At 40.2% G+C, this 12,759-nt stretch overlaps 1 protein-coding gene across 2 annotated transcripts; it reads left to right on the top strand.

The window, feature by feature from the left end:
* The first annotated feature begins 238 nt into the window (after nucleotides 1-238).
* On the top strand, nucleotides 239-12,396 carry LOC143523505 (uncharacterized). 2 transcript variants are annotated; one of them, XM_077017997.1, is made up of 8 exons: nucleotides 239-1,648; nucleotides 6,693-6,870; nucleotides 8,098-8,226; nucleotides 9,356-9,585; nucleotides 9,720-9,878; nucleotides 10,708-10,801; nucleotides 10,878-10,954; nucleotides 11,166-12,396. In XM_077017997.1, exons 6-8 carry the CDS (start codon nucleotides 10,799-10,801, stop codon nucleotides 12,163-12,165), a joined length of 1,080 nt encoding a protein of 359 aa, XP_076874112.1. In that variant the 5' UTR covers nucleotides 239-1,648; nucleotides 6,693-6,870; nucleotides 8,098-8,226; nucleotides 9,356-9,585; nucleotides 9,720-9,878; nucleotides 10,708-10,798; the 3' UTR covers nucleotides 12,166-12,396. The 2 variants fall into 2 exon arrangements, with proteins under 2 accessions (XP_076874112.1, XP_076874113.1); XM_077017998.1 differs by lacking the exons at nucleotides 239-1,648; nucleotides 6,693-6,870; nucleotides 8,098-8,226; nucleotides 9,356-9,585; nucleotides 9,720-9,878 and having other exon boundaries at nucleotides 10,598-10,801.
* The last annotated feature ends 363 nt before the right edge of the window (nucleotides 12,397-12,759 follow it).

Raw genomic sequence — 12,759 nt, 5'->3', positions numbered from 1 at the left:
GGCCAGCAGGTTTGGTGAGTGGAGGCAACATTGCTTCTCTGCCACTTGCATTCACCTTAGCCCGCTTCTTAGCCACTCTTTTACGCAAGAGGCGCAGGGAGTTCATCATCTGAAAAATAAAGAGTCTGTCAGCCCAAGTGCAACTGCCCATACCCACTATATCCGTCAAGTACAAGTACATACAACAATACTATACAAGTATTGAATGACCAAAGAAACACAAATTTTGCCCAGTTTAACCTTATACTGCAGATTCGCACGCCTGGTGGCCATTTTTAACATTTTTGACATAGTTCACATTAAAACTAGATATCTCAAGTTGTACATATAGGAAAATTATCATTCATGGCTCAAACTGAAGTAGGCAGTTGGGGGAACATATTAATACACTTCAGTATCATATTCACATAATTTGGTTTATTTTAGAGCCTCTATTGCAGATGCTAATATGCCAGGAATGTCACAAATGCTGACTTGAACTTGAACATGACTGGAATGTATATTCACATAGTTATTCAAATGTGGTATCAGAAATTACAATAAATTTCGCTAGGGTCTTTTCTAACAACACAGAAAAAATGGAGCAAATCCATGCAAGCATTGAAAAGTTATTCAGCTTTATCCAAGGTATGTCAAGTGCACCACACCCATGTCTAAATATGCCACACCCGACACACACCATTAGCCAACTAAGCTAACATGCCAACAAATTCCTTACACGAAACCGAGGAGCTACGACAAACAACAATGCTGCACATATTACAGCAAGACCAGAAAATTCCAATGACTAAATTTCATGTCCAAATATGAACGTTATGATATCATATTTATGTCCAATATAGTCCGACAGCATAAGCTAGGTTACCGTAGCCAACTCCGGTAGCATCCGACACGATACAGAGTGCTGCAGCACTCAAACGCTCTAAAACTGTTTATAATCTAACGCTTAGTTAATGTTTAGTATTAGAATATATATTTTGTACAATATCGCTTATGAAAAATTATCCATTGTTACTCACAGTACGTAGAATCGCGTCGTAGCCGGTGTACCGTCTCACTTCCGGGTTGGCGAAAATTCCGAAAATTGCTCATATATTCCACACAAAGTAATCCGTTTATGTTCAAAAGTATCCACAATCCGCATAAAAACGAACAAAATAATCCATGGCTGCTTCAGTTTCGCCGAACAGTGTGTTCTGGGGAGCTTAGCTTAGGTTAGCAAAGGGTTAGCTTATGTTGCTATGCTAGCGGCCGAAATTGGAAATGAAGCGCCAGTTTCCGAGGGCTCAATTTAAAAATATACTTGACCAATCATGTCATATGAGGGCTGGTTAGCTTCGGAAGGATGTACACTATTGGTTAGAACAGCTTTCAATCACTTCTGAGGCTCCAGCTTGTCTCTGTGGGCTTATTGGTTCACCCTCCCCCCCTCCCCTTCGCACCTCGCCGTGGGAGAGGTTGTAAAACCTGTCATTCAAAGTCACTACCCCACTTTAGACCAATAAAAACCACTCAAATCAAAGCAGAACCGCTGCAGCTTTGTAATGAGGGGTCAAATCAGCGTTAAGAATGCTTCTGTGACGCTTAGGGGGCAGATTTGTCGGAGTGTCTCATTCAGGAAGCGGATTTTGGAAAATTTTGCAGTGAGGTGAGCAAGCTTTTTAAGGTACTTAACCACAACGGATCTACGCTGTTAAGGTCTTAAATTAAAGCCTTATTAGTAAACGATTTTTAGGTGACAAAACATTAAGACATTTCACAACATAAATATGTTTTGTAAACGGATATGTCGGGAGACCCCCTCGCGGGGTGCACTTTTGTGGTCAACTTCAAAGCCGGATATCTCGCGATCGGCTGCACGTAGACGGCTGAAACTCGGTAGGCATGTAGATGGGATAGGAAATTTTGATTTAAGCGCTTTTGTTCGGAGATTCATTAATGTTTAATATGTTTTATATCGCCGTAAAGGAGCTGGGCCCGCCGGCGGGCCCACTAGGGGGCGCTTCTGCATAATAGGGTTTTAAAGCTGGATCCTCCCTGTATGTTAGGTAAATGACATTTACTGGGTCTATTATTATTAACTACATATCAATGCCTTGATGCCAGAATATATGAAGAGTTTGGTTCCGAAACGCGATAAATGCAGTTAAAAAAAAAAGAGTTAGAATCAGAATGGTATGTGACCACTCTTGAAAAGCCAATATTCAATTTTTATCAAAACGCCACATCCGCCGTGTAATACTGCCCTGCTTTCTCTCTTTCCTTCCAAAATGCAACAATCGCCAATCCTGATTTCCCGCAGTACGCCACATCTCCACTCATCCAATCACAGTGCACCACCAGATACGGAATGTAAACATCATAGCACGCGACCTGTTGAGCCGCCCGGCATTTCATGTAGCTTACTTTGTTAAAATATGTCTCGTTTTTCACTCTCAAAGTCCGCAAAAATGAACGGTTTTGATGATATAGAGGAGCCTGTTCGTATAGCAGTTATTGGAAAAAGAGATATATTTATTTTATTTTATCAATGCCCAGGTTCTGACCAGTCCCACTGTCGGCGGCAGAATATCAGCGGCAGACTATCCAGCCCCTAACCGAGAATCGTTACATTGCCGCGAAATAGACGGACTGGCTAAAGTGCGCACGTTTAGCTCGCAAAATTATCAAACGTGGAAAAGATTTAGCTCTGTGACTCATGTACAAACACTGTTTGCTGGGGGTTGTTCATAACCAAGCTAGGAGCAGGGTTATTATATTATAATAATATAAATTTATATATTATATGAATTTGTGTTTTTAGGCCCAATGGTCAAACTATTATATTAAGATGTACAATTTACAGTTATTTATTATTGTATTTTGCACATTTTCAGTCAAAAAAAATTTCTAATAATGACAAAGGATATATAAGACATTTTGAAAAAAACATGGCATGGATTTATTGCGTTTTGTGAAAAAATGAATTGTTTTTTTTAAATAAATCTTTAAATATTAAAATCTTGATTTAATTTGTTTGTGTTTTTTTAACCTTAGTATGGTATTTGATAGTTTGAAACAAAAAACTGTGGTTTTCAGCCTACCACTTAAAGAAAACACATTTTTACTCAAATTGATCAAAATGGATTTATAGCGTTTTGGAACCAAACTCTTCATATCTTAACTAGGTTAATTTATTTATTCACAGCCACCATATACCCAAAGTGAGATGGATACTCTCAACCAGACAATGCTCCCTCTCATAGTGCTAGGACTATGTTGATATCCTTAACAACTGAGATAAACGCAAATGTAGCATCAGCAGAAGGAAACATCATCTCATCATATTTGGACACCTAAGCAAAGCATATCGCATGCATGGTCAGATTTAATACTGGGATGCTACAGGGCCTTTATTATGTAAACGCAGACGTTAGGTTTGTCAGCTTATATTAGGACCAATGCTGTGTTTATGCATTAAAATCCAGAAAGTACAACACTTGAGTAACATTTGCAGGCAGCAACCAAAGAAATCTATCAGTTATGTTGTATCAGTTGGTGTAATCAGTTGGTGTATTTGTATGTATTTTAAATGTTTTATGCTATGTAAAATTCTACATGTTTTTTCTTTATGAGTTGGGCATATATTGTACTTTTTAGCCTCTATACAGCACTTTGGTTGACTCCGTCATAAAAAATGTGCTTTATAAATAAACTTACTTACTAGTTAAACTAATGCATCTGAGACTGAGATACTCCAACTATGTACAACATGATATATGTTCCTACTGACCTCCTCCTTGTCCACTGGCTCCTCATCTGGGTCATGTATGAGGGCGAGGTCCAGGTGGAGGTTCCTGCCAGGCTTCTCCTCCTGCAGGGCTTCCACTGGGGAGGTGGGCGGAGAAGGTCTCATCAGTCCTGACGAGGTCCCTCTCGTGCGTGAAGTGAGCACAGGCAGTTTGGAACACCTGCTGGAGCCAACTTCACCTGCATGGGTGAATAAGGCCATTAGCAGAAATTACCTCACCATAACATTTCTCAGTGCCTTAGTACTACGTTGCATGTTTCTTTATCTGAAAGTGCCACTGAAATATGATTCAAGCAAGATGGACCGAGAACGGCAACTTCTCATATGCATCTTGCTACAATTCATGTAATGGCAGCACAATGAAGTAGTACTGAATAACTGAAAGCAGGGCATCCGTGAGCCCAGAAGCAGGAAGACATTTATCAGAGCTTCAGTATATGTGTGACCCAGTTTTACAATTTGATTCAATTTAATTATTTTGGCACAATTCAGAATTATTTTAATTCTGATACTGGTAGATACATTAGCCTAGCTCTGCTAATGGCTAGCACATCTCGCCTCTGCTAGACACTGTTCCATTACTGAGTGAAACCATGTCAGATGAAGATCATCAAATTTGAATTTAAGTATTTTGTACATTTGACAAGTGGTGACTATAAATGATCTACGTATATGCACATTTGTTGGTTAAAATTAAATTCATATAGAATATATGACCACAAAATTAGATCTGCTCATCAATTTACCACTGACGTGGGAACAAGTGCAAGACAAGCTTAGTGCAAGACCAACTTAACTTAAGCGGGCACCCAAATAACCAGCCATGCCTCACTGTGTGTGCCTAGCACGTTCTTAGCAACGTAGCCATGCACTCACCAGTACTGTCCCTCCACGGGCCCGGGTCTCTGCGCCGAGGGCTTGTATCTCGCTGCACTCCCGGAAGAGTGGCCAGAGGGTAGGAGGGCAGTAGGAAATACCCGGGGGGGTTCCCAGGTAGCAAGCGGCTGGATTTGGGCAAACCTGCGTGGGAAAGGGCATCCATGCTCATGAGTTTAGCTCCGCTCACTTGACACCTGAGTGAAGTTTCTGACTAACTGATCTCCTTGTTCCCAAATATCGTATTTAGCAATATTTTAACACAAAACAAATGATGCAACATTATAAATTCTACATTTTGTACAGGTATTTCAATGACATATAAAGTAAAGCCAACATCAATAAGTCACCTCTACCAGCATCACTGGGGTTAGCTGCTTCGAAGATGTCTGGGAGCAAGGGTTGAAGATGTCCTCCGCTCCGGTGAAGTCTCCCCACTCTCTCTCTCCTCCACCCTGGAGAGTGGAGCTGGGGAGGCTCCACTGAACCTGGACATGAAACACAGACAGAACTGTAGAGGACACGTTCAATCTTCAGACCAGCATATGAAATTAAGACCTGCAGATCATACTGCATTTTAAATAATAATAGATTATGATAATGGATATTTTGGCATGTGGGATTGGCATTCTGGGGAGTGGGGTGCTGGCACAATCAACTGACTGCAATAAAACATTCAAGTCTAGTCTTGCTTGTAAGCTCACATTGTCCTTGCCAACAGAAGTAGGTACAAAGCACAAACTCCTTATATCACACAGACTGCTGCTGCATACCACTGCTTAACGCTGGCCAGGTGATACCCAATACTTAAAGAAGCCATGTTACATAGATTACAAAGATTAATAGATATATGCTTTGGCAGCAGTCCAGATGAGGTATCAGAAGCCAGCAAAGCAGCATGACAATGTTTTGTTTATATTGTTTGGGGGTGTACTAAAATAGTGATAAATGACATCTGTAATCCATATACATGTATTATCAGTATTATACTATGCTGGTATAACAATGATTCGAAGCATTATAACCTTAGACCAGGGGTCTCCAACACGTCGCTCGCGAGCTACCAGTAGCTCGCCACCCCTTTCCGAATAGCTCGCCAAAGGGCCAATGAATTACATATAAATTTGTAAACCTAATTGGTCCCATCGAGAAATCTACTTAAATTCATGTCCAATCAAAATTCACAGTTGTCCCTCCCCTTCTAACACTAAATGATTATTCGCCAATTATACAACAGTTAGTTCACAATCCGACTGGTTGAGAAGTGTTCTAACCCTGCAGATATGTGTGATAACAGCACGGTATTCTCGTTCTCTGTATCACTCCGCGGACGCGTTGTCAAGTAACGGCATGTACATATATTCACTATAACACACTCTCTCTCGTTTGCTATTGCTCAATTAGCTGTCAATCAAAAAGTTAGGCTGCCGTCAATATTGAATAAACCAGGGGTCACCCACGTCATGAGTCGCCACGTCATGTTTTTGCTACTATTATTATTACACGCAACTTTCGTTCGCCTCGCCACCCCCACCCCCCCCCCCAAACCAACTTTTTGTTCGATTGATGCGTTCTAATCTGGTAACCCTCCGCAATAATTTGTATCCAAGAAGTAGCTCCCAGTCTCAAAAAGGTTGGAGACCCCTGCCTTAGACTAAACACAACCGCCTAGCAGATAACGAGTGTCACTGTATGTGGGCTGTCAAGGTGCCCACTCTAAAGTGCTCTACTCTACACCAAACATATCACAGCTAAAGTAAAGAATGGAACATGAAATACATTCAGTTTTTTCTCGATGGAATCGGCATGTGCCTGTTTACAGCCTTGATATTCACCATGTGGGATCAGGGAGGAATTGGGTAAATACTGAAATGATCATATGACTCCTATCTTATCCGTGATCAGTGGAACTGATGGAGTTACAACTCTCCCCATGTTACAACCATACCCGGTCTCCCCTATAGGGCTTTCAAAGCAGTTTTTGCTTTTTTAATACTTTTTTTTTTTTTTACTTTTTTTGTTGTAGTTGCTGCAACAAATGGTTTGGATGCCATTTCCAGGAGAGCAAAAGAGTGAGCTCACCTTTGGCAGGCCTGAAGGCACGGAGTGGCTCTCGGCCAGCAGGTTTGGGGAGTGGAGGCAACATTGTGATGGTGGGCGGAGAAGGCCTCATCAGTCCTGACCTGGTCACTCTCGTGCGTGAAGTGAGCACAGGCAGTTTAGAACACCTGCTGGAGCCAACTTCACCTGCATGGGCGAATAAGGACATTAGCAGAAATTACCTCACCATAACATTTCTCAGTGCCTTAGTACTACGTTGCATGTTTCTTTATCTGAAAGTGCCACTGAAATATGATTCAAGCAAGATGGACCGAGAACGGCAACTTCTCATATGCATCTTGCTACAATTCATGTAATGGCAGCACAATGAAGTAGTACTGAATAACTGAAAGCAGGGCATCCGTGAGCCCAGAAGCAGGAAGACATTTATCAGAGCTTCAGTATATGTGTGACCCAGTTTTAGTTTAGCTTAGTTATGATTCTTTTAGTTCATTGCATCATGAAATCTTACATTTCAATACAATTTGATTCAATTTAATTTAGTGCTGTTAATTCCAGGTGCCGCGATTAAAAGTCCTCACCAGGATTTTGCTCAAGCTTGCTAGATTTTCTAATTAGCAATTCAGGTAAAATTAGTGGAATCAACACAATCCAGGAAGCCAGAGCAAAATCCTGGTGAGGACTTTTAATCGCGGCACCTGGAATTGACAGCACTAATTTAATTATTTTGGCACAATTCAGAATTATTTTAATTCTGATACTGGTAGATACTGAAGAGCCAAACTACAGTACCTCCTAGCTCTGCTCATGGCTAGCACATCTCGCCTCTGCTAGACACTGCTAGACAGTCCAGATGAGGTATCAGAAACCAGCAAAGCAGCATGACAATGTTTTGTTTAGATTGTTTGGGGGTGTACTAAAATAGTGAAAAATGACATCTGTAATCCATATACATGTATTATCAGTATTATACTATGCTGGTATAACAATGATTCGAAGCATTATCACCTTAGACTAAACACAACCGCCTAGCAGATAAAGAGTGTCACAGTACACCCACACTGTATGTGGGTCGTCAAGGTGCCCACTCTAAAGTGCTCTACTCTACACCAAACATATCACAGGGCTACAGTGCCATGTGAATTCATTACAATGTTGAAGAATATGTGATGTCATATTTTCTGATAAAACTGATGTTTTACTGGTCAGGTCATGTGCAGAAAGCTGATGGTTCTGCACCTCTGCCAGTCCTTACAAACAAATGTAATAAATGTTTTTTTCTACTTCATCATGCATGATTATTTGGTTTGTTGAATACGCATGTAATCTTCAGTGTTACACAGTACCAGTGTGGAGTGGTCCTTCTACAGGGATGTTAACATGGCCGACATCTGAGGGTCCCGCCGTCCTTCTGTGAGGGAAGGGTGCTGGTCCACAGGGATCCGTGTGGATCACTGTCGCTTGGGGGTTGTAGGGCACACCTGAAAATCCCACAGCAGGTAAAGTGAAACCCAGCACGCCTCCCAGTGAGGCTCAAATGCCTTGTAAGTGTTTCCCAATGAACAAGTGATTATAACAAGGGCTATGGTGCCATGTGATGCCATTAGAATGTGGGGAGAATGCTTAAGAATGTGATGTCATGTTAGAAATCTGTTTCTTTTTAAAAAAAAATATTTTTATTTGCTTTTTCCATGGCCACATGGACAATGTTAATACATATATGTAACATGGTGGGATTTATGAAAATTGTGCTGAGTCAAAGAAATCAAAGAAATAACCCATGCTCCATTAATTACATTATCCTGTACACATGAAATAAAGAGCTTGACAGTCATCACTAGAATAAATAAACATGTTATTTTTCTGAACCTTAGAAACCTACTATATAAATGGGTATATTTAACTTTTAATTATTATGAATAAGCCTATGGAAATCCATACTCATAAGAATTAATATACTGTCTTACATAGAAGTATAAAATGATGTACAGTATATGAAAATGTATTTTTCTCACCATGAGTGGTAAAACCTGGTGTGTCTTTGAAGTGGTTCTGTTCCTGTCCAGGCCTTGGCTGGTCAGTTGTCCTGGGGTAAAAACTCATTCTCCACCTGAAAAATAGAAAGAATAGAAAGAGAGAAAGATCTAGAAAAAATAGAAAGATTTGTTAGATTATTTAGGTTTGTAATTCTCAGCAAAATGTCGTGCGACTTGTTTTGAGCTTTTCAGCATCAAAACTGAATCCAAACATTCCACCTTCCCAACCAAACATTCTAAACCAAACGTTCCAAAGTTGAGTATCACGTGATATCACAATTTCCTGTTATTCTAACCAAAACACCAACTCAGCCAGGCTGCTACAATAACCTTTTTTTTTTTTACCTTTATTTACAATAATCGCTTACAAACAAAAACAAGGCACAAGTGGTAATACAAGGAATCAGAGTTAAACAAGTTGAGTAGCATATGTACAAAAAAGTAAATAATAAATAAATAATAACGCTAACGACAGCTAGCGTCGCCACAGCGGGCAGAAATTATCATACAGTTAAGCCCGCCCACTAAGAGGGAAGATATGATTGGTCAATTTTGCTGTCATTTGAAACTGGTATTGCGCTGATTGGCCTAGGTGCACGCACCACTTCCTCGTTGGTGTCAGGATGGTACCGTATTTCCGGTTGGTATGCGGAAGTGTCGATGTCATGGCCGAGTCTAAATTCACAAGGTGCCTGTTGGAGTTCCCGAAATTTACCGTCAACGATGTGCGTCGTATTGTCAGAGCATCAAGTACAACGACACAGAGTCAACTTGAAAAGGGTTTCAAGTTCTACGTTTCATCCTACCTCTGCAATTTTGAAGGTAAGTGGCCGACGCTAGTTAGCTAGCTAGCCTGAGGTGGCAGTCTAATGAAGTGATGTTGTTTTTAGTAACGAACCAACCTGTCCTAGTACTAGAAATGCCTTTTTAAAACATGTTTGTATTTCTGATGGAAGTATCAGGCAAAAGTAAGGCTAACGAGATAACAGTGAGGGCTCACTGCTACAGATCTATGAAGAAAACAGATACGCCACACCAGCTGAGAGTAGGACTGGTTAAAATGACACGAGTTCTGTTCAGTGTCACGTTCAAAGTTCTGTTGAACAAGTTCAAAAGTGAGTTCAACACAAGTTCAATCTTTTATCCTTGCTCTTACTTCACGTAAGCTGTGATAACCATAGGCATTGGTTTTCAAAGCTTACAATGGTAGCCAAATGCAGAGTAGCTGAGTGGGAATCATTAGCAGTCTATTTTGCCTATAGTAAACCAATGGGAGTTTATTTTACAGTTCGAGCTATTGTTATCTACCTCTATGACTCAAAAGCAGAATATAGTTCACCTCAGCTATTCTTCAAACTGCATTTTCTAAAATCTGTCAATCTGTCTTTCAAATCTTTCATCTTAACTTCTTTATTAACATATGGCTGCAACACTTACACCTATTAACATATTCTGATAACACTCTTCAAGAAGCAGTTGAAGTAAAACCTGCACTGTTCTGTTGTTGGTGGTGGAAACAACAAAATAATATAAATATAAGTAGGCCTGTTTCACTCCTATGTGTAAGCATTTCATCTGGAGTGAAAATGAAGTTTAAATCTAAAATATATTTAGTTTATAGTTGCTCAGTGAACTAGTAGATTGAACCATGCACAACACTGTAGAATAGAAAGACAGTATAGCCAAGTGTTTTAAGAGTGATGCAAAACAGCACAAACGTTACATGAGACAATAGACAAGTGACATTCACCACTACCAACATGATGGGACAGATATTGCGCCTATTGACATTGCTGAAGTCTTCTTTTCAAGATATTAAATATTGCCTCTTGTGTATTTCAGATGACATTACGTGATTCAATGCCAGTTGTGCTCATTAAGAGCAACTGCTCTTGTGTTGCTAGTTGCGGAATCTGCAAACACTTGGTTGCATTGCTTTTCCAGACTGCTCATTATTCTGAATCTGGCATGTCTGTCGATCCCTCCTGTCCTTTCATGCACACAGACAGAACAGAAGTGGCATAAATCACCAACAATGGTTTGTCTTATTTCATTATTTAATGTTAGTTAATGTATCACAGTCACTTTACTAACACCATCTTTTAAATTAATAGGGGGTGAAGCCTGGACCCGTGGATGCCATGGTTGTCCTAAAGCCAAAACCAGGTGCTACTACAGCCAGTGGAGTTAGGTATGTAGTACCAAATTTAATAGGCAGATTACAGTGTGTGGTAAAAAAAATGAATGCTTTTGATCATCTGATAAGACCCTGTTCTCTTCAAGATTTAATTTAGCCTCGTTGTACTTCAGATGACATGTGATATGTGATTCACAATCAGTTGTGCTGGTGAACAGATTACAATGTGTAAAAATAAATGTTATTCACTCTTCTTTTATTTCAGAAGTACACTTTTCAAGGGCTACAGCGGTGAGCTCCCACACCCGGCCACCCTCAATCATGGACCAGTCTACGCTGGAATCAAAGCAGATTCTCTTCCACTCATCTGCACAATGAACATCTCGCCTGACAAGCCACTTGTGGACTCCATCTTTGGGAAGGTACAAGTTGGCAGTGTACTGTCCTATCAACAACCACCACCTCCATCTGACAGTGTTGTCATACATGAGGATGCACCCCCATTCCCGAGTCTGCCACTAGAATGTTACCATCTAAGCCCACCTGAATATTCATTTGTGCCAACACACCAAGAACAGCTACACCTAAGCTCACTTTCTGTGACCTTGTCACAATCACACCTTATTGAGGAGGCAACAAGATCCCAAAGTGCTACACCTGAGTGGCATTCACTTAGGAGAGAAAGAGTGACTGCCTCACATTTCAGAGAGGTGAGCCACGTTAGAGGTCCAGGTGCTGCAGAAAGCCTGGCAGAAAGGATAATCCGAGGGACACGACAAACAGCACACATGAAGAGAGGACTTGAAATGGAAACAGGGGCCTTAAAGGACTATGCAGTTCTGAAAAACTTGAACTTGACCAAGTGTGGGCTAGTGATTCATCCAGATGCATCTTGGCTGGGTGCATCACCTGATGGACTTGTGTATGACACACTTGAGCGTCCATCATTTGGGCTTGTTGAAATTAAGTGCCCAAATGCACAAAGCTATGTAGACTGCAAATTCCTCAAAGTGGCACAAGGCCTACACAAAATGAAGGAGAGCCATTGTTATTATTGGCAAATCCAGTTCCAGTTATTGATTACTGGTATGCAGTGGTGTGATTTAGTTATCTGTGCCCATGATGATATCTTTATGCAGCGAGTTTACAGAGATAGCAGTGTATTAGAAGAGGTGAAAAGGAGGTGTGACATGTTTTTCTTTAACACTTACATGCCAAAATACCTCTCTATGACCAAGCAATGGAAAATCATAATGAAGACATGAACTCATGAACAATTAAAACAATTTCAATTTATTCTGTCAATTGTATTACTATTGTATTCATTAAATTTTTTTACAAATACAGTAAAAGTTAAGAAATACATAATGTATTGTGTTGTGTCAATTTTACATATAAAAGTGAAAGCATTTTATACAATTAATCATATTGCACTGTACCTTAACATTGCAGCCAATATTTACAGACTAGCATGACCTAAAGCAGGGGTCGGCAACCTTTTTGACTCGGAGCCACAAAAGCAAAATAACTGGAAATTTATTTCAGTGACGATGACATGTCACTCAAGCAAAGCGAAAGTAAATACCGGACATTTGTAAAATTCCACCCGAACATTTTTTAAAGTCTCAAAAATAATATACGTTAATTAAATACTCATTAATTCTATTCAAAAGCTGAGCTGCATCACAGGGATAAAGAGCTGCATGCGGCTCCGGAGCCGCGGGTTGCCGACCCGTGACCTTAAAGGGATCATTTTAAGGTTAGAGAAAAAAAAAATAAAATAAATCACCATAATTCACATTACATCATCTGTCTAATTCTGGATTGACACGGGTGAATAATGTATTTGCTTATATTTT

This window comes from Brachyhypopomus gauderio, chromosome 9 (genome assembly GCF_052324685.1).
Source record: "Brachyhypopomus gauderio isolate BG-103 chromosome 9, BGAUD_0.2, whole genome shotgun sequence".
NCBI lineage: Eukaryota > Metazoa > Chordata > Actinopteri > Gymnotiformes > Hypopomidae > Brachyhypopomus > Brachyhypopomus gauderio.
Note: the sequence above shows the minus strand (reverse complement) of the source record. Positions and strands in the feature narration are given on the sequence as shown.